The following is a 20,891-nucleotide window of genomic DNA, read 5'->3' as shown; positions in this document are numbered from 1 at the left end:
AAATCCATTTTCCACTCCAGAACACACGCTTCATTCTTGTCCGGTGTCATTAAATTCCTACATCGTTGCTACACCACATGAGGCATTTTATATGATGGATGACGGGAGGAATATGGCTGCAGTCATAGAACTCATTTTGTCTGTCTTCCCAGCGTCTCCTGCTCAATCCAAGTTTGGTAGGAAACTTTGGTGGTGTCACGCTACAGTTCTCCTTAGAACTGTGCTGTTCCCCCTTAACACAGGGATAAACACAGGACCCGCCACTGTACTCGCAGCACTGAACAGTGTCCATCCTCCCTTCCCCTCCCAGCAACTTTCTTAAATCTGCAGCCTCTCAACATGAAAGGCTGCTCTTTTAAAGCTTGTTTACAAAGTGACCTTTTTTCTTACCACCAGTCTGGGTAAGGTGCCATTCTTGAGGGTTTATTGTTTCCTGTGCTATCAGAAATGCGGATCTTTGAAATTTTCTGTCTGCACTGAGGCTCGTCCTGTGAGCCTGCAGTCAGGGCAGGTGCAGCACTGACCTGAGGCGACTCCCCTGGGAAGCCCTGTCCTCCTAGGGACCCTTGTATTGCAGCAGACATCCCCAGCTGCAACCACTCCAGTTCAGTTTTAGGAAACCTAACTCTTCCCAGCGTCAGCGCACTTGCTCCTGGCCGCCTGGGTTTGTTTTCAAATCCCGCTTTACTGAGTTAGAACGCCTGGAGCTTCGCTCAAACCCTCATGTGCTGCTTGAAATGGGATCCTTGCATTTTAATTCCTTCCCCAAAATAGCTTGGAGATGATCATGTGTTAAAACTAAATTGTGGGAATGTATGTTAAGAGAACATATAAAAAGTCTCCCTTTTAATTTTTTTAAAGAAAGCATTTAGCATCTTAGAACTACAAGGAATTGTGTCATTGGGGAGAAGAGGAGAGAGCAGAGGGTCTGGCCTCAAACCAAGAGTGATTTGCCTGTTCCCTAATTTGACTGAAACTGCCTCAAACTCTCACATTTAATCTCTGGCTGCTTGAATCTCCAGCTTTCTCATAAAATAAAGGTAAAGCTCGGAGACTTCTGTTCCTCGACCTCAGCAATTACTGCAGATGAGTGGCATCCTCTGTCCCGTTATCTCATGCGGCTTTCTTCTTAGCTGCCCACAAGCCACTCTCACCTCACTTGGGGATGAAGGCTCGATGAGGCCACAGAGATGCTGTGTGTAATTGATGTTTTAAAAAATCAACTGATCTGCATTCAAGGGAGTTTTAGAATTTCCTGGCACTATCTCAGCCCTTGAGGACTTTAAATCTTTATTTGGCCACCCTTTCCGGTCAAATCCAGTCGGTACTTTCAACATTCAGATAATTTACTTATTCAAAAGAGTGATCTGTCCATAGTGTAAGCTTGTCATCCAATACAGATCCCGTCAAAGCTCCGTACTGTGACTTGGCACAGGCCCCCTGCTCCATACTTTCCCAGTCCCCCTAGTGCTCTAATGGGGAGATGCCCCAGGCCCCAGGAGCTACAGGCAGATGGGCCCCTGCCAGGTGGCTGCTGTGTACACAGCCCCTTCTTACAAATGCAGAAACTAAGCTGAGGAGAGTTGGGAACACGCACCTGCCAGCACACCAGCAAGCCAAATTAATGGCTTCAATTCATGTCTTCTAACTGCAAGAGGTCCTGTGTTTTCTTGAGTTTACCTAATCAGAAACAGTGTGACTGTACGATACGTGGATCCCCTCCTTCCTCCAGTCATTCTAGATCTTTACTTATCTTTACAACTAAATTTTAATCCTCTCAAGCAAAGTATAAATTGTTTTTAACATCGAATGGTTATAACCCAGTTTCAGCACTGCACTTCTTTGTAGGACCCGCCCAGTGGTTTGGGGCCAGTCAGGAAATTCAGATTCACACTCGGAAGTTTGTTATCACTGATGGTCTTGCATTTAGTTTGCTTTACGTTTTGAAGGTAATTTCATAAAAGAATTTTGAACATGTAGTTTAACAAATTAGATTTTTAAAAAATAAATGTAGCATTTCCCATGAGCACAGCACTCCAAAGTAACATATGTTGACATCAGAAAGAGTTGTCAATACTTGTGTGGGGTTAATGCAGATTTTCTAGTCCAGCTAAAACGGTGTTTTTTTTTTTTTTTTAAGCATTTGTAATGTTGTGTTATATTGCAAAACAAAGGTCAGAACTTTAAGAACACGCGCTTCTAAAAAAGTCTTCCAGGTTGACCCATGTGTAATTCCAAATTACGGAGAGAAGGAAAGTTTAAGGGAGACCATGAGATGGAAAAGTGAGGCTAATTATTTTCATTTTTAAAATTCTAAAGTTGCAGAAAGAGAACAGTCCCCGGAGAAGTGGCAGTTTCCTCTGTGACCAAAAGGAAGGCAGTGGTGGCCCCTGTCCCCACCAGGGCAGCCTCCACATGCCCCATCCCATGGCAGCGTGGCCGTGCACAGAGACCGATTCCATCTCATTTGAAGACCGGCCACTGTCCAAGCTGAAGGAGTCAGACAGGTGCTCGGCCAGTGAGAACCTCTACCTGGACGCCTTGTCCCTGGACGACGAGCCGGAGGAGCCACCACCCTGCAGGCCTGAGAGGGAATTCAGGAATTGCCTCCCTGAGGTCAGCCTGGGTCTTATTCATCCTGGTTAAATACTTTGCAATGAGGGGTTGTTAAACCAAGCAGGTGTCTTTTAAATTCCCCTCCTGGCAGGCGCCAGTGGCTTGTGCATATATGGCAACCCCTGAATTGAATAAAAACAAAATCTTCAGGGTACTAAGGGTTTGGCTTGGTGGCCCTGACCCCCAGACTCCTAGTGTGCTCTGTGGTCAGTTGAGTTTGGCCGCCTCGTTGAACATTTAGAAATACCCAACTAGTGTCTCAAGTAAACGGAAGGTCCCATCAATAAGCATGTAACCTACAAGAACCTATAAGAAGAAGGAAATAATTCTAAATGTGTAGATTCAACTTTTCTTGAAATCATAGTCTTCCGAGTCTATAAAACCTAATAACAAAAAAAATTCTATTTTAGAGAAATTTCCTAACATTTGGAAACAGCAAATATTACTAAAAACAATGATATACTATAAATCTCTTATTTGGGGGAAAAGAGAAAAAAATTCAACACTTAGAAAACTTAAGTGAATTAGATTACCAAATGAGGGAGCTAAGCTATGTACTGAAATTTCCAGGACACAGCATTAGCTGCGTTTTTCTAAAACCTCATTTTAAAAACTAATTTTAAGCACCATTAAACAGATTCAACAACTGCCACAGCCATCACTTGGTCTCCCAAACACTTAATGCTTCAGAGAGTTCATGTCAAATAGTATTGCTGAGATTGGGGAAATTATACTTCGGTTACCTGTCCGTGAGGCCAAGCACCTTGCTCTCAGCAGTATGCACCAGGTTGACCTGACGTGGCCCCGAGTCCGCCCTGTTTGGTCGAGCGTCGATCTTGCATGGCCAATTTCATAGCAGACAAGATGGAGGCCTGGGGTCAGGGGACTGTCCGTGTTCCTGCTCTGCAGGGGCAGGGACCTCCCTCCTCATCTGTGTGGCAGGGACGGGGCACACTCTTAGTTTAAGGGGAAGCATGCCCCGTGGTGTGCTGTCCCGGGAACACGTTTCCGTGACTGTCAAAGGCTTGCTTCTTCAACGCTGTGTCGGCACAGGGTGGTTTTTCTCTGGAAAACCTGTGTTTGTGGTGTTGTCTGCCAGCACAGCTGTCATTCTCCTTCTCAAGGGAAAGTGGAATATTTAAAACCAAGTGAGTATTCAAACCTAAGGCTGTCACACCAACTTTTATAGCAAGCTTTGGACCGCAGGACATTAGCCTCCCAACTGAGTTTACTACCCTCTGTTTTCCTCTCTCTTCCTCTCCCTCCCTCTGTCCCCCCATTCTCCCTCTTCCTTTTCTCCTTCTCCCCCTCTCTCTCTTTCTTCTCTCTCTCTCTCTCTGACTTACTCGGGTATTTTAAGGGCCACCTTTGAAATTCACGTAGTTAGTGAAGTCCTTTAAAGAAGCAGGAGGAGCCACTTCCCCCATGACAAAGTTTATAGCCCATTTCTCTCATTCGTGGCGTGGGCTCCTCCCTGAACTGCAGAAGCTCCCTCACCCTCATCACGGCGTGGGTGCCGCCTTATTACTGTACTTCAAAGGACTTAGGGGCGGCAGCTCTCCTGACCACAGGCCTCGGTGTACCTTTCAAATGGTGTCTTCCTGGAGGAGCGCGGCAGACACATCCCGGAAGCACAGCAGGGCTCCTCGGGAAGCAAACTTAGCTGATTCTGATCAAGTTATTTCTTCTTTATAGGAAGAAGAAAATCACAAGGGGAATCTTCAAAGGTGAGTGGGATTGATGAGAATAATAGATTACTGAAATAAAAATCTCTTGGTCTTAAAATTCCATCTTAATTGATGTTGTCTATTTTAACACTCTCTTCAAAATGACTTAAAATGAAAGAATTCTGAGTAAGTGGTTGCTTTATTATTCTTCATTGCATAAATTGGTATTTTTTTATTATCAGCAACACGGAGGGTAAATGTGCTGTGTCCATGCATGTGTTGGTTTCATGACAAGGATGTTCCGGTTATAGTGTTGTTATATATACACAAGAATGCTTGTGTTCAGTGGTTTTGGAAAAGCCCATGGAAACCTCTCTCTTCTCATTTAAAGCCTGGAAAATTCCCTTTGTATATGCTCTGAGACGTTTTATATACTTTATTTAAAAGCTCCCTTAGCTATAGTCCTTAAGAAAATACCTAGTGATGGATGCTGATGCTATATACCAACTTTTTCCTCCCCAGCCTCCTTTCCCCTAGTTTTACTTTTTATGAATTCTACAGACAAATAGGTAACTCTTTTCACTACATGAAGTTTCTTCTCAGGAAATTTACCATTTTCAGGTCCTTTCTTCCTTGATTTTCCTCAGAACGTGCAATCTGTGAACAGCTGCCCCCTTCCCATGTGGCCTCTGTCAACTCCCTGCAGCCCCACGTGGTGCTGGTGGCCCGTTTTGGTGCTTGCCCTGCCTTCTCTCGTCCCTCTCGGGCAGCGCAGGCAGCATGTGACAGCTCAGACGCTGTGGCCAAACCACCTGGGTGCAAACTGCTTCTTCTTGCCATCCACTTGACTCTGGGGAGGTTATTCGGTGGCGTGGTGCCTCAGTTTCCTTATATGTACACAGGAAGTATTTGGGGTTTTGTTTATTTGGTAGTTTGCATATGTGATACACAGACAATAATGAAAGCAGCCCCTGGCACAGAACAGGTAGTGAGCAGAGTTTCGTTCCCACTTTCCCTCCACTCACAGCAGCGTCCACGTTGGTGCTGAGTCTGAGTTCACGGGTCTTCCCCTTTAGCACCCAGTCAGCAGTCCTTTGTTTTTTAAATCTTACTTCAGTTAATTTCAGACATAATCCATGCTTGTTGTAAAATGTAAATAATGTCAACATGTCCTAAGCGAAAACTGAATGTGCCCTCCCCACATCCCACGGCCCCTTTTCCCTCTGGCTTTTTTTTCTTTTTTTAGAGACAGAGTCTCCCTTTGTTCCCCTCAGTATAGTGCCGAGGCATCACAGCTCACAGCAACCTCCAGTTCTTGGGCTTAGGGGATTCTCTTGCCTCAGCCTCCTGAGTAGCTGGGACTACAGGCACCTGCCACAACACCCGGCTATTTTTTTGTTGCAGTTTGGCCGGGGCTGGGTTTGAACCTGCCACCCTTGGTATGTTGGGCCGGCGACCCTCCTCTGGCTTCTAAGGGCCTGGTGTGCATCCCGCGGTCTCTCCTGCACACCTGTGAGTGCCTGCACGTGCTCCGCGCATCCCGTTCTCGTGGGTACTGTCTGTTTGCTTTGGCCACAGCTCAGGCTCACGGCTCTCCTTTCTCTGTCCTCGTCATTCCTGTTCCACTATATCCAACCAGGCCCCAGAGGCACAGTGTCCCCACCCACACAGGTGCCCTTGATGACCTCTGAGAGCAGTTCCTCTGCGGGCGAGTGGGATTGAGGTGCACCCCGCCCACAAACCCTGGGAAGATGGGCTGCAGCCAATGGGGAGCACGTGCATCCGGAATAGCACCTGACACTCACTGTCAGTGCAACCACTCTGAGCTGACCAGAAGCAAAAAGAGGAAATTCCTATTTGCTACAAAGCTGAAGACCTTGTGAAAAATCAATCCATCCCTTCAATTTCCTTTGATTTCCAGCACTGGTTCTAGCCAGCTTGCTGTTGTTGAAGCACCACGGGACAGTTGGCAGATTGTTTTTAGATGGGATGCCTGACAATGTCACTTTTAGTCTGCTCTTTCACTCCAGGGGACCACAAGAGTGTGTGCCCTGCCCCAGGGTGAAGGTGGTCATCAGCAAAGCCGCCCTGCGCGTTGCTACCCTGTTTTCCCGAAAATAAGACATCCTCCAAAAATAAGACCTACTTACAGGAAAGATACGGTGTCCCCTGAAAATAAGACCTAGCGCATCTTTGGGAGCACACCTTAAAATAAGACACTGTCTTATTTTCTGGGAAACAGGGTAGTTCTATACACCTGTCTGCACAGACTTACTCAGAGCAGGACCCAAATTCTGGCCTTGTTGTCATTAATGAGTCCTACAAGGGAGTGGTCTAAGCTTGCAGTGTGAGACCCCTTCAGCAGGACACTGCCAGTGTAGACCCCTGGGGTGGGGGCGGGGTGCATGTCCCGTGAGAAACTGGTCTTAGTTGCAGAGACAGTGAGTCTGCAAACCTCCTGCCTCCACCCCCCCCCCCGGCCATCACCTCTTTGCCCTGCAGGGCTGGCTGCTGCCGAACACTCCAGCCACCTGTCTTAGGTACATGCATGCCCCGCACCCCTCTGGTGCCTGCTGTCAGTTTGGCCCACCTATCTTTACATGTGTCTGAGGGGGTTTTTCTTTTAATTAGGAGTACAGACAAACTAATCATTGCTCATAAAGAACTAAGCCCACTGGTGTGCTGGGGCAGGGCCAGGTGAGCTTCTGTTTGGTATGTAATTTCTGATCTGAGTAGAATTTCCACTGCCCTCCTTTCTTCCACATCTTCCAAGTGCCCCTTGGAGACTGTTAGTACCTCAAGCCAACAGCAGTTAACTGGGTGAAGAGACATGAGGCTGTCTGTTGTGTTGTGGCTCACTGCAGGCAGGAACAGGAGTGTCCCCTGCATGGAATGGGCCCTGCAGTGACGCCCGGTGCTCGGCTCTTGCTGCTGGTGCTCATCTCCCTGCAGAGGCCGAGCACAGTCTGGAGCTTAGCCATGCCCGACTTGTAGGCCCCTCTCTTACTTGTTTCCACAGGATTTGAGGGTTGGCTGGTTGGCTGTGTTCAATTTCTGACCAGTACAAGGCTTCAGTAACATTCCAGAGCCATAAAAGGTCCAGGGAACACCCACTGGGAAAGCTTAGATGTGGAGCACGTCTGGCAGCTGACCAGTGTGCCAACAGTCCACGGTTCCTCCTCGCACCGGGCAAACAAAGGCACTGTGGTGTGCCAGGGCATCCTGGTGGGCTGATGCAGGCGCTGTGGTGGGCCAGGGCATTCTGGTGGGCTGATGCAGGCGCTGTGGTGTGCCAGGGCATCCCGGTGGGCAGACGCAGGCACTGTGGTGGGCCAGGGCATCCCGGTGGGCTGATGCAGGCGCTGTGGTGTGCCAGGGCATCCCGGTGGGCAGATGCAGACGCTGTGGTGGGCCAGGGCATCCCGGTGGGCTGATGCAGGCGCTGTGGTGTGCCAGGGCATCCCGGTGGGTAGACGCAGGCGCTGTGGTGGGCCAGGGCATCCCGGTGGGCAGACGCAGGCGCTGTGGTGTGCCAGGGCATCCCGGTGGGCAGACGCAGGCGCTGTGGTGGGCCAGGGCATCCCGGTGGGCAGACGCAGGCGCTGTGGTGTGCCAGGGCATCCCGGTGGGCAGACGCAGGCGCTGTGGTGTGCCAGGGCATCCCGGTGGGCAGACGCAGGCGCTGTGGTGTGCCAGGGCATCCCGGTGGGCAGACGCAGGCGCTGTGGTGGGCCAGGGCATCCCGGTGGGCAGACGCAGGTGCTGTGGTGTGCCAGGGCATCCCGGTGGGCAGACGCAGGCGCTCTGGTGTGCCAGGGCATCCCGGTGGGCAGACGCAGGCGCTCTGGTGGGCCAGGGCATCCCGGTGGGCAGACGCAGGCGCTGTGGTGGGCCAGGGCATCCCGGTGGGCAGACGCAGGTGCTGTGCTGGGCCAGGGCATCCCGGTGGGCAGATGCAGACGCTGTGGTGGGCCAGGGCGTCCCGGTGGGCAGACGCAGGCGCTGTGGTGGGCCAGGGCGTCCCGGTGGGCAGATGTAGGTGCTGTGGTGTGCCAGGGCGTCCCGGTGAGCAGATGCAGGCGCTGTGGTGTGCCAGGGCGTCCTGGTGGGCAGACGCAGGCGCTATGGTGTGCCAGGGCATCCTGGTGGGCAGACGCAGGTGCTGTGGTGGGCCAGGGCATCCTGGTGGGCAGACGCAGGCGCTGTGGTGGGCCAGGGCATCCTGGTGGGAGCTGATGCTCTCCCTCTACTTTCCCCAGGGCCGTGTCCGTGTCCTCCATGTCTGAATTTCAGCGTCTGATGGACATCTCCCCCTTTCTGCCTGAGAAGGGCCTGCCGTCCACCAGTGGCAAGGAGGATGTCACTCCACCCCTGTCTCCAGATGATCTCAAGTACATCGAGGAGTTCAACAGCAAGAGCTGGGAGTACACGCCCCCCAGGGGCCATGGTGGGGCCGGGACCGAAAGGCCTACAGACCTCTGGGCAGAGAGGACCGAGGTGGGGCGGGCAGGGCATGAGACCAGCACAGAGCCTTTCCCTGACTCTTCCTGGTACTTGACCACAAGTGTCACCATGACCACTGACACCATGACCAGCCCAGAGCACTGCCAGAAGCAGCCGCTGAGGAGCCACGTCCTCACAGAGCAGTCTGGGGTGCGTGTGCTGCACAGCCCGCCTGCTGTGCGCAGGGTCGACTGTATCACCACAGTGGGCAACGAGGGCCCCTTCCCCACCAGCAGGGCCAGAGGGGGCCTGGGAGATGCCAAGGGGGGCCCTCTGGAGCCCATGCTTAGCAGATGGTCCTGCACTCCCCCCAGACATCCCCGAGACTACACAGAGGGGGCATGGCGCCCCCTCGACACACCCCTCTGCACCTCCCTGGGGTTTGCCTCCCCGTTGCACAGCCTAGAAATATCCAAGAACATGAGTGATGACATGAAGGAGGTTGCCTTCTCTGTCAGGAATGCCATCTGCTCTGGTCCTGCCGAGCCACAAGTCAAGGACATGGCCTGCCAGACCAACGGGTCCCGGACCACAGGGACACAGACCGTCCAGAACACCAGTGTGGGCCTGCAGACTGAAGCCCTGCGTGGCAGCACTGTCACCAGCAGCCCCCACAAGTGTCTCACGCCAAAGGCAGGGGGCGGCACCACCCCCGTGTCATCTCCTTCCCGCAGCCTTAGGAGCAGGCAGGTGGCCCCTGCCATTGAAAAGGTGCAGGCCAAGTTTGAACGCACGTGCTGCTCCCCTAAGTACGGTTCTCCCAAATTGCAGAGGAAACCGCTCCCCAAAACTGACCAGCCAAATAACAGGACTTCCCCAGGGATGACCCAGAGAGGGTACAGTGAGTCGGCCTGGGCACGCTCCACCACCACCCGGGAGAGCCCTGTGCACAACACCATCAACGACGGCCTCTCCAGCCTCTTCAACATCATCGACCACAGCCCCGTGGTGCAGGACCCCTTCCAGAAGGGGATACGGGCCGGTGGTCGTTCTCACTCAGCAGAACCCCGACCAGAGCTGGGCCCAGGCCAGGAAACAGGCACTAATTCCCGAGGAAGGTCGCCCAGCCCCAGTGGGGTGGGCTCAGAGATGTGCAAGGAGGAAGGGGGCGAGGGCACACCTGTGAGGCAGGACTTATCCGCTCCACCTGGCTACACACTCGCTGAGAATGTGGCCCGGATCCTCAACAAGAAGCTGTTGGAACACGCCTTAAAGGAGGAGAGGTGGCAGGCTGCCCACGGCACCCCGAGTCTTAACAGTGACAGCCACTCGCTGGGGGACACGATGGAGCCGGGGTCCATGGAGGTAATGAAAGCCAAGTGTCTCCCCCTCCCCCTGACCCCAGGCCTCCCACGTAGCTGTCAGGCATGCTGGAGCCTGGAGTTGGGCTCTTTTCCAGGAATCCTTGTCCATAATTGTTGTTGGGAGGCTGGAGAGGTGTTGGGTTTAGGGGAGAATGGAATAGGCAGAAACACGCACCGTGAACAACTTGCTGAGGGAAATTTCATTGTGTTGCCCTCACTGAGGACATGGTTGAATTCAGGGTCTGTCCTCTGCTCTAAGCAATTGATCCTTATTTATTTATCCGGGCTTTTCTTTGGGGGTCACAATTTGCCCTATTCTGTATGAATCTGTACATGTGCAGCCTATGTAAGAGCCATGTCAGGGATCTCTGCGTTCTGCAGACCTGGGGACACACTTGTAACCACATGAGAGCTGAGCTGGGGGAGGGGGCTGGAGCACACAGACACAGCACATCAGCAACCACAGGAACATCTGGATTCCCAGGCTGGCTTCAGTACAAAATGGCCATCTGGTGTCTCATAGATCACTCACCCTCCCTGTGGCCATGAATTCCCCTACCGATAAATAACACCAGGTGAAACAAATGGCTAAATTCAGAATACAATATGAGATGATCATGAGCCCCTTGACATTATTCACAAATTAACCAACCTTGGATTGGGTTCTGATACAGAGCCAGGAGGAGCAAACTCTATACGGTGGAACACCAGACCCTGTGAGTGTTCTTCAGCCCAGGCCTCTGCAGATGGTGAGGGTTGGAGGAGGCAGCCACAGGGGCAGGCAGTGTCCTTGGGGCTGACTGCTGCTTTCTGGCTGTGCAGAGCCAGCCCTGGCTTCATGGGGGGAGAGGAGGAAGGTAAATTTCCCCCAGGAAGATGGTAATTCAATTCCTGGTACCACCCACCAAGGAATATTTAACTCAAGGTAGAGAGTTTAAGTCTGAACCTCCTGGAACTGCCAGTGACCTATAGAAATGGCCATTCCATACAGTTCAACCTAATACGAATAGCTAGTATGTGGCCTACATGTTCCAAAGGTCTGAGTCTTTATGGTGCCCTTGGTGACATGCTGAGATGGACACACACTGCTGGTTGAGTGTTCCCAGGACACAAATGGCATCTCTTTGGACTTCTGTTACCCCCATGCCCCTGGCCCTCAGGTAAGTTTTCCTGCAGTAGGAAGATGTGATTACGAGTGAAGACTCAGCCTTCTCGGGCAGCTGAACTTAGGGCTGAGTCCTGGAGCGTTGATTGCTGTGTCAGTGTCCATTTATTTTAGAAATTAATTTCTATGAACTAACTCTTTGAGTTACTAACAGTAAATGCTGCAAGCCATCTGTCATAACTTAAAGAAAATGGTTTAATGACAGGATCCCAGCACTGTGGCATGAAAATTGTTTCATCAGTACAAAGCTGTGCCCCCACCCCGCCTGTAAAGTGAGTATTTAGATTTTCTCCTCACTTAGTGTTTGCGACCAAAAGAGATGATTTGGAGATAACAGGACAGTTTCAGGGTCTCAGAACCTGCCTGGAGCACTCTGTGGCAGTGTCTGCGTGCCCTGGACACTTTTTCCCTTTTCTGTTGTAGATTCCACTGGAATTATCCCTTGTTTGAATTGGTGTACAATATTAGGGCCGTTGGTGACTCCCGCCCATCTCTCTATACATTATGCAGTAGTTACAGGCTTTTATTCCAAAATCACCAGGACTGCTTCTGATTGTCCAGCCTATTCTGAGCATCCTGGTGTGGAATCTTTCCCTGAATGTTCTAGATTCTAGGGTGACTTAGGCAACAGTCTTGCTTCACTCTCACCCGAGCGACTTAGGCCTCCTCTCCTCTCAGTGCGATGGCCCCGGCTCAGCAGTGCCGAGAGCAGCTGTGGGAAGGAGTCCAGTGCAGAGAGGAAGATGCTATTCTTTCCTCCCCCATCTAAGTGGAAAATAGGAGGGGAAATTTTTAGTATAAGCAGCAGCCATTTGTTGTGACCAAAACAAGACCGGCGTATAGTGGCCTCTGTTTCAGACATAGCAATCATGCGATTTCCATCGCTCTGTTTGCCAAAGCCCCTCTGAAATCCTAAAGGGCAGCTGGGAAAGCACAGAAACCAGAGCGGCTATTCCGTTGCGGTTCCTTCTTTGCTCTGTGGCAGATGGCAGAGGACAGGCCTGTGCTGCCCCAGGCCACTCCCCCACGCGGCCTCAGGGTCAATGTGCTGGACCTGAGAGCTCTCCAGGCTCTCCTGGTGGCCGTCCCCGAGTGGCAGGGACAGAATTCTGCCACCAGGCTTGCTGACTTTGAATCTTTACTGTTCTGTTTGAAAAATACTTTCCAACCTACTTGCTTTTCTTTTCTTTCTCTGTCTGTTCTGTCCAGAACCAAACTGTCTTACTAACTGCCCCCTGGGGACTCTAGCCCTGCCTGCCTCACGCTGTAAGTGTTCTGTTCCTTGTTTCCCAACTGTCTGGAGAGGTTGTGTGACTCATGGATGGTACCTGACACTCACACCTGAGGAAGTGCCCCCTTGCTCACCCAGGGCTGCGGGGACTGGCTTATTCCCAGGGACAGACTGGCCAGGCCAACTCCCATGTGCCCCACTGAAGGGCTGATCACTCAGAGCAAAGAAATGTTTTAGATGATAGAGGTTCTGCTGAGATTTCCCTCCTGTGCCGTTTGCAGCCAAGGCACTTTCACAGAAGTGAGATCTTGCTTGGGGGAGGATGCCTCAGGCACAAAGGTCTCACCTGAGGGGACGTTGAGCCCAGCCACGCACCTTTTCACCATCATTTGGGTGACATATGTTCAGTGCCACCTGCTAAAATGAGGTGTGACCATAAAGTGGTAAGGTTTTTCTCATTTTTTCAACACCATACCACAAGGAATAAACCCAAATATATCTTATCCTTCCCAGAGAGCCCTGTAGGTGACAGAGTAAGTGATTCCTAACAGATACTTTTTGAATCAGTAAGCGAAGGATCCCTGCTCCATGTATTTGGAGAACTTATTTCACAACTGCCTTCAGAGCCTGAATCAAAGCTCATGAGAAAACACATACTTTGTTTTGGATCCAGGACATAGTCACCCATCCGCCTCATCCACTCACCTTGACTCAAAGTATAGTCGACTGTGAAAGACAATAGATGTGTCCCCATGAAAAAATGACAACATAGGGGGAAGGTCATGTCCAAGATTTCAGGACGGTGCGACGGGGCAGCGCCGGAACAAGACGCCCGAGTAGCCCATTACAGTGACTTGCTGGGAAAACCCAACACATTTGCTTGTGTGTATTTCTAAGGAAAAGACTCATTCCCTTGAACTCAGGGTCACATGACATTTCTTCCTTCCTGCACAAGCACATGCTGGTGAACAGATGCAAACTGGCCCCATAAAGACCTGTTCTTGTTGGGCGGTGCCTGTGGCTCAGTGAGTAGGGCGCCGGCCCCATATACCAAGGGTAGCAGGTTCAAACCAACCCCGGCCAAACTGAAACAAAAAATAGCTGGGTTGTGGCAGGCGCCTCTGGTCCCAGCTGCTCAGGAGGCTCAGGCAAGAGAATCACCTAAGCCCAGGAGTTGGAGGTTGCTGTGAGCTATGATGCTACGGCACTCTACTGAAGGCGATGAGGTGAGACTCTGTCTCTACTAAAATAAAGTAATAGTAAAGTAAAAATAAATAAAAAAACCTATTCTTGTTCAGTGACAGCCTCACCAACACGCCACAGACACAACACTTAGAGCAGATATGACATGAACTGCTCTTACAGTAAGGGGAGCAGATTTCTCAAACCACATGTGCCCCCCCCCAGTACAATGGGCAGAGGTGAGGTGAGGACACAGTGGCACGTGGGCTGGCTCATCCCTCAGTGGTGCTAATGGTGTCTTACTTGATTGTCATGGTGGCAGCAGCATAATGCCACCAAAGTGCCGGTCACAAAACAAGCAGGAAACGTTAACTACGGAGCAGTGTCTGGGCTTAATGCTCCTTTTCTGCTGACCCCACAGGGAGGCAGGGAAACCGTTCACCCCATCACTCCTCCAGAACCCTCGCACTCCCACAGGCCATCTGTCCCCTCCAAGCTCCATCCCTCCATCTCACAGGCCGTCTGCCCCCAGCTGCTCTCCTGTACCGCTGGCGAATCTCTCCTCATTCTGGTCTTTTCAGTTGCCTGTCACATCTCTTTAAATCCTCCGACTCACTTCCTTTCTTTGGGGGCCCTTGTTCTGCTTCTGCGCCTTCCATTGCTTCACCTTCTGGGCCTCTGGGCCTGGAGGACCCTTTGGGTTCCCTCAGGCCACAGCTTTTTACATTTCTGTGTGTCAGCAAATTTCCAGTGTGGGTGTCCTGGTCTCCTAACATGCAGACTAAGAACAAGCAGTTCAACACTTTAAAAGCAAAAAAACTACCTTGAGAGTAAGGATTCCAGGTGACCTGTGCACGGGTAAGTGTGTCCCACTTCACCTGTTCTCAGAACTCGAGGATGCCTGTGACACAGAACAAGTGCACGCTGGTTCTGCTTTTCAAAAGTGCTGCTACAGACCTCCTGCGATCGCATCTGGAGAGCCCCTAGTGTTCTGCCAGCTTCGGAAGCAGGAGGGAAAGCAAGCCTAGCAGAGGTACCATTCCATTCCCAGCTTGTTCTGTAGCTGGTGATGGGAAGACACTCTGCAACAAGTGAAAAGAAAAGGAAAAAAAAAATGCTGCTATAATGGGGCGGCGCCTGTGGCTCAATGAGTAGGGCACCGGCCCCATATACAGAGGGTGGTGGGTTCAAACCCAGCCCCAGCCAAACTGCAACAAAAAATAGCCGGGCGTTGTGGCGGGCGCCTGTAGTCCCAGCTACTCGGGAGGCTGAGGCAAGAGAATCGCGTAAGCCCAGGAGTTGGAGGCTGCTGTGAGCTGTGACGCCACAGCACTCTACTGAGGGCCACAAAGTGAGACTCTTGTCTCAAAAAAAAAAAAAAATGCCGCTACAATGAAGAGTCACTAAAGAAAACTAGACCTAAATTACAATTTCTGCCTGCAGTGTTTTTACCATGTTGTGGGTGCTTGTTTAGCCTCCTGCCAGGCAGTTTGGAATAAACAGCAGCAGAGTTTGTTTTAAGATGAATCTCATTTCTAATTCAACTGGATGAAATCACAGGGACCAGTTCACTGAGGTCACTCTAGCTCAGTGGTTCTCAACCTTCCTAATGCCGCAGCCCTTTAATATAGTTCCTGTGGGTCGTGACCCACAGGTTGAGAACCGCTGCTCTAGCTCGGTAGGTCACTCAGGAGAGCCAAATGATGGGTCAGCTGGCTTGGAATATGGGAAAGGTGCCTGTGGAGACCAGTCACTCTCCCCTGTCTTCTGAGTGTCCCAGACCAGTTCTGCAGGAGCTCGAGAGCCAGACCACCTCACAGCGTTGCCATGTTTTGATCATAATTTGTTATCTTCCCATTCCTATCACCAATCATTTGTGTTGAACACTTTATTTTCCATGAGTAAACTATTAACTAATATTCATGAGTTGCCCCTTGTCTGTCCATTTAACGTGAGTCTTGAGAAGAGTATTGGGGTGATGGCCCACAGTCCAACTGCAGGTGAGTAACCCAGTCTTCCCTTTCTCGGCCCTCAAGGAACTACCATGTTCTGCGCTAGCTCCATCCCTAGAGCCCTGCTTCTCCAGACCCGAAAGACCAGCAAACCGTCGCCTTCCGTCCCGATGGGCCCCACATTCCCCCACTGCCTCACAATTTCATTTGCCTGGAGACCCGGCGTCCTTGGAGGAGCGTGGTGACCAGGAGCTGCCCGAGGAGAAGCCGAGCCGCGACGCAAGCTTGCACGGAGTGTCACAGAGCAGCCCGCTGTGACGGTGTGACTGCACCATCACCAAGAACCAGACTCGGCCCCCAAGGAGAGATCCAGTTTTCTCAAGGTCAAAGAATGTTTTTAAAAAACAAACAGCTGCTGAATGTTCAACCTGTGAAACTGAGATGTTTCCAGAATGAAACAGTAAACGTGCCTGTAATAACTTAATTTTTTTCATAGCTCAGATAACTATTTTTGTCTCCATCTTTTTTACACACAGTATATTAAACAAAAGGTAAATAAGGTATAAATAGATATAAAAAATTAAAGTTTTAAAAATGTACATTTTAAGAGATTCCAAATACCCTTGCTCTGGATCCCCGACTGCCTCTCTGTTTAATTTGCACTGTTACATTTTGGGTTGGTTTATTGCCATGTTGCATTAGTGTGTTTTAAGTTAATATTATTTTGTCAGTGTTACTATTTTTTAAGAATTTTTTAAATGCTTCAGACTGTGTGATTCGGTGAACTTTTTGTAGTGAAAAAGCCATGAAGCCCGTAGGCAAGACAGATACTCCAGACACTGGAGAGGATAAAGGACCGCATTGGTGACAAGGCACAGTCCTCAGAAGGGCTTGGACAGTCGCTGTATAAACCACGTATCCCTCTACCCGACTTGCACGCCTTCGGTGCACGTACACAACTGCTGCTGTGTCCTCGCCGTCACCTAAATGTGACTCCGTCTGTTCCACTGTAACACATTGTGAATTTCCTTGTACTTTTATTGTTGGTCTTCTTGCATTGACGATACCACAGCAACAACATTTTTAAATTATTGTTAAAAGATTAACTGGCAATGTACAGCGTTGACTCACAATTTTATTGTTTAAGGAAAAACACTCTTAAAAAGTCATGAGGATACCAAATTGAAACAAATGCTGGTGCGTCTAAGTCTGTATGAAACCACCGCAGAGTAGAAATAAAGCCTTTCTGAGATGGCAGCACGTTGTCAGATCTCCCGTCTCACACGCCCTCCATCTCTCCCTGAGGGCCCAGATGGACGCGGTCCCCTGGAGCGGGGAATGAGGCAGAGAAGAGACGGCTCCATGGCAGCAGTTGCTAACGGACCCTCCGGGAACGCACTCGAGTATCCTCGGCGATGTGGTCATGTGGTTGCCTACACTCTGTAAGGGGTCCTGGGAGAAAGAGACACCGTATTCACAAGCCAAAACTGGGGTGGGGCAGCACGTGAGGACCTGGCTACCCACACGTCAGCGTGTGTTCTCCCTCCCGCCACAACAAGGAACGAGGGAGTGGCCCATCTCTGCAGAAAGGTTTCCATCTCTGATACTGAGATGTTGCCCAACCTGTTAGCCTGTGGTGGAGCGAGTATCTTCAAAGAAGTGGGCTGCCAAAGGGCATGAGAAGAATGATTTCAGACCGAAGCTTTAGGCTTTAATAGTTTCAGGAACCCAATAATTTCCTTCTTATTTGACCATTACCAGAGTCCCATCTTTTCAAAGCTTAAATCTTTTCAAAAAATAAAAAACAGCAAGAGTTAGCGAGGATGTGGAGAAACCAGGTGCCTGGGGCGCTGTTGGTGGAATGTGAAATGGGGCAGCCACTGTGGAAGACAGTAGGGCTTCCTCGAAAAAGTTAAACGTAGAATCAGCACAGGATCCAAGCCCTTCACTTCTACATCCCCACAGAACTGAAAGCAGGGAGTCAAACACTCGTGTATAGACCCATTTCATAACATTATTCACAGTAGCCAAAAGAGGGAAACAATCCAAATGTCCATCAACAGATGAATGGGTTGATAAAATGTGGTCTGTACAGACCATGGATTAAAAAAGTAAATTCTGACACATGCTGAAAAATGGATTAACCTTAAGGACATTACGTTAAGTAAAATAAGCCAGTCACAAAATGATAATTATTGTATGATTCCATTTATATGAGATGCCTAGAGCAGTCAAATTCAGAGGCAGAAAGTAAAATAAAGGTTACCAAGGGCTGAGGAAAGGAGAGCGTGGGCAATTCATGTGTAACAGGCATGGAGAGTTTCGGTTTGGGATGAAGAAAAAGTCCTGGAAATGGATAGTGGTGATAGTTCCACAGTGTGAATAAAAAAAAAAAAAAAATGGTTGAAGTGGTAATCACTGTGCATATTTTGCCACAATAAAAACTTTTTAATGCCAAAAATAAATATTTCACTTAACCACCCTAGACATAGCTGGAAACAAGTCACTGACTATTTAATGCCCACTCTGTGCCCATGGCAAATGTCAAGAGGGCCAGCGGCGTCTTTGATTTGGAAGCAACAGCCAAGAAGGGGAGTTGTGGTGCCCACAACTGAGAGGCTCAAACCACATCAAGATTCTTCTCAGACGAGCATCCCGAGATTAGTGACAATGGTCCCCAAGACCGTCTATTAGTTTGGCAACTCTGAATGAAGAGAGGCCGCTAACCAGGAGCTCCAGCAAACGCCCAGGGCTGATCATTCTTCTTGATCAAGATTAAGTCACATGTCTGGCCCTCGGCCAATCACAGTGCAGGATGGCCCAGCAAAGGACAATAAGGCTGTGGTTAGAATACGAGGGAGAGGCCCTCTGGAAGCTGTAGACAATTGTGGGACTTGCCAAAATTGCAAGGAGACACTCTGGCCATAACGGAACTTGCCATCTGGTAGAAAGAGATATAAATACCTAGGCAAAAAAAAAAAAAAATTAAAAGCAAAACTGGTGTGGTAGAAATTCTAGGCACAAGGCAGCTGGCAGTGGCCCTGGCTGGAGGAGCAGCATTTCAGTGTGAAGGAGGAAGGTAGGTGGGAGCAGGGGACGCAGAGATGTGGGGAGATGGTAGCAGACACAGGTCACATCGGGCACAGGAGCTGGGCTGGGAGCAGAACCTTCAGTGAGCAAAGCTGCATCAGGCAGTGGCCAGTGCCTTGAAAGCTGGTTTGGAACTTCTCCCATCATCCCATTTTCTAATAGCTGGGCACGTGTGCACTTCAGTCTTTACTGGGGAGGCGTTCCCACTTCTAAAGGCAAGGCGAGAGAGTAGGGTGAAGTCATCTTGTACACTACTGTCCAGATGAATGCCAAGAGCAACATGGGTCATGCTCAGCTGCAGAAGGAGAGCAGCTGCCTGGAGGCACCAGCACCACAAGCCACTGTGAATGTGCCAGTTGCTCTTATGTCCTAAAAAAGCAGCAGCAGATTCCTCAGACGCAGCCACCAGCCCTCCTCACACGCAGGGCGTGCTCTGCCCTCTGGGTGACAGCCAACACCGGCAGCCAGCAGACTTTTCTCATCCAGCCGCAGGCAAATACGGCGGCCTTGTTTCTTCTCCTCACCAGGAGTTAACACTACATTAAGGTTTTCAATACCGTGCCTCTACTTTTTAAAAGCTGCGTACATCATAATTCTAATTATTTTTAACACATTTGTTAATGTAATGTGAGGTTTACACATTCCTAATTTTATTTTTTGATTTATTTTTATTGTATACATTTAAAGTGTACAGGATGTTTTGATACACATACACAGAGTGAAATGGGAAGCCATGAACATATCCTTCATCTTACATACAGGTAGTAACCTCCTCATATGTTGTGATAAGAGCACCTAAAAAATGTAGTCTTTTGCAAAAATCCCAAACATAATACAGTATTATTAACTGTAGCCCTTATGTTGTATGTGTAAATTAGACCTCTAGATACTATTAAGCTTGACAGAATTATGCATATTTAGTGTCCAAAAGGCAACTAAAGTACAACTACCATTATCTGTTTTCTAATTCACCGATTTTTAAAATTGTGGTAGAAGGTACATAACACAAAATTTGCCATGTTACCCACTTTAAAGTGCATAATTCAGTGGGATTAGTCATTCACAGTGTCATGTGGCCACAACCGTTCTCTACTTCCAGAACCTGGTCAGCACCTCCAGGGACGCTCCACCTGCATTAAGCAGTCACGCCCTGTCCCACCCCACACTCCCCACCCCCGCCCCCGGCCCTGGCTCCTCTACCGTCCTCTCCATGGATTTGCCTGTTCAGGATATTTCAGGTAAGGGGAGTCATCTACTACGTGGCCTTTGTGCCTGGATTCCTTTACCTAGCATGACGGTTTTGAGACCCACCCATGTTGTAGCATGTTATAGCAATGTAGTACTTCATTTCTTTTCATGGCTGAATAATATTCCACTGTGTAGATGATCCATTTCGTTTACACGTTCATCAGATGATGGTATATGTCTATTCTTAAAAGAAAACCTTTGGTTACCTCACTTTAGCCAGACTGAGTATTCACCCTTAAGGGGGCGATTCATAAACCACCAGTAGCTATTTTATACTCTTCATACTTGGATCGTCCTCACAGCCTCATCGTCTGAAGGCTGTGTGCGTTAGACTACCGTCGTGCAAGGAATCAGGCTCTGACTCCTAATGAAGCTAGCCCTTTAAATGAACTTGGCTCCTCAACACACTCTGGGTTATAAGGATCAGTGTAGCACTGAGAGTGAAAAATGCAGATTTGGTTCAAACAATAAAAGCTGGGCCATCTCTTTAAGACTCATTTGAAAAACAGCAACAATGATATTTCCCGGGTTATTGTAGGGATAACGGTTTGCTGGGTATGTTCTGTGTATAAGGTACCATGCTAAGAATTACAAACACCAGAGACAAACAGAAGAGGCAAACTCCCTGCTCAGTGCTGGAAAACACACAGCAATCAGGCTGAGTGGAGCAGGGACCAAGTAGGAGGCTCCTCTGGGGAGTCGACACTCCCCTTGTGACCAGCCTCATCGCCCCCATGTCACCACTGCGCTGGAGATGCCGCTGTGAGGGATCCTCAAGCCCCACTGCCAAGCTCCAGAATCTACCTGAATTGTTCAGCTAAGAACTGAAGGAAGCCCTTTTTTATACTTCTGCTGCCTCTCAGGCCATGCCAGCCTTCCTGCAAATGGCCTTGGGCCAAGAAGAACCGGCTCCCTTCTAAACTCCATTCCCTT

General features: G+C 49.7%; 1 protein-coding gene and 1 non-coding gene across 10 annotated transcripts in view; both read left to right on the top strand.

Annotated features, from left to right (window-relative positions):
- MTCL1 (microtubule crosslinking factor 1) overlaps positions 1–16,876 on the top strand; it is a 134,461-nt gene extending 117,585 nt beyond the window's left edge. For 6 of the 9 annotated variants that reach the window (XM_053571764.1, XM_053571760.1, XM_053571759.1 and 3 more), the window contains 4 exons: positions 2,320–2,616; positions 4,312–4,343; positions 8,543–10,091; positions 15,705–16,876. In XM_053571764.1, the coding sequence (XP_053427739.1) occupies positions 2,320–2,616; positions 4,312–4,343; positions 8,543–10,091; positions 15,705–15,938 (2,112 nt within the window). In that variant the 3' untranslated portion in view covers positions 15,939–16,876. Of the gene's footprint in view, positions 1–2,319; positions 2,617–4,311; positions 4,344–8,542; positions 10,092–12,464; positions 12,522–14,556; positions 14,702–15,704 lie in introns of all 9 variants that reach the window. The other 3 variants (XM_053571766.1, XM_053571765.1, XM_053571762.1) reach the window with 2 other exon arrangements.
- Positions 14,623–14,761, top strand: LOC128572202 (small nucleolar RNA SNORA7). The gene has a single exon (XR_008376109.1). It is a non-coding gene; the product is annotated as a small nucleolar RNA SNORA7 (small nucleolar RNA).
- Positions 16,877–20,891: the final 4,015 nt, after the last annotated feature.

This window comes from Nycticebus coucang, chromosome 19 (genome assembly GCF_027406575.1).
Source record: "Nycticebus coucang isolate mNycCou1 chromosome 19, mNycCou1.pri, whole genome shotgun sequence".
In the NCBI taxonomy this organism is placed as follows: Eukaryota; Metazoa; Chordata; class Mammalia; order Primates; family Lorisidae; genus Nycticebus; species Nycticebus coucang.
This window is presented reverse-complemented; position numbering and strand designations above follow the sequence as displayed.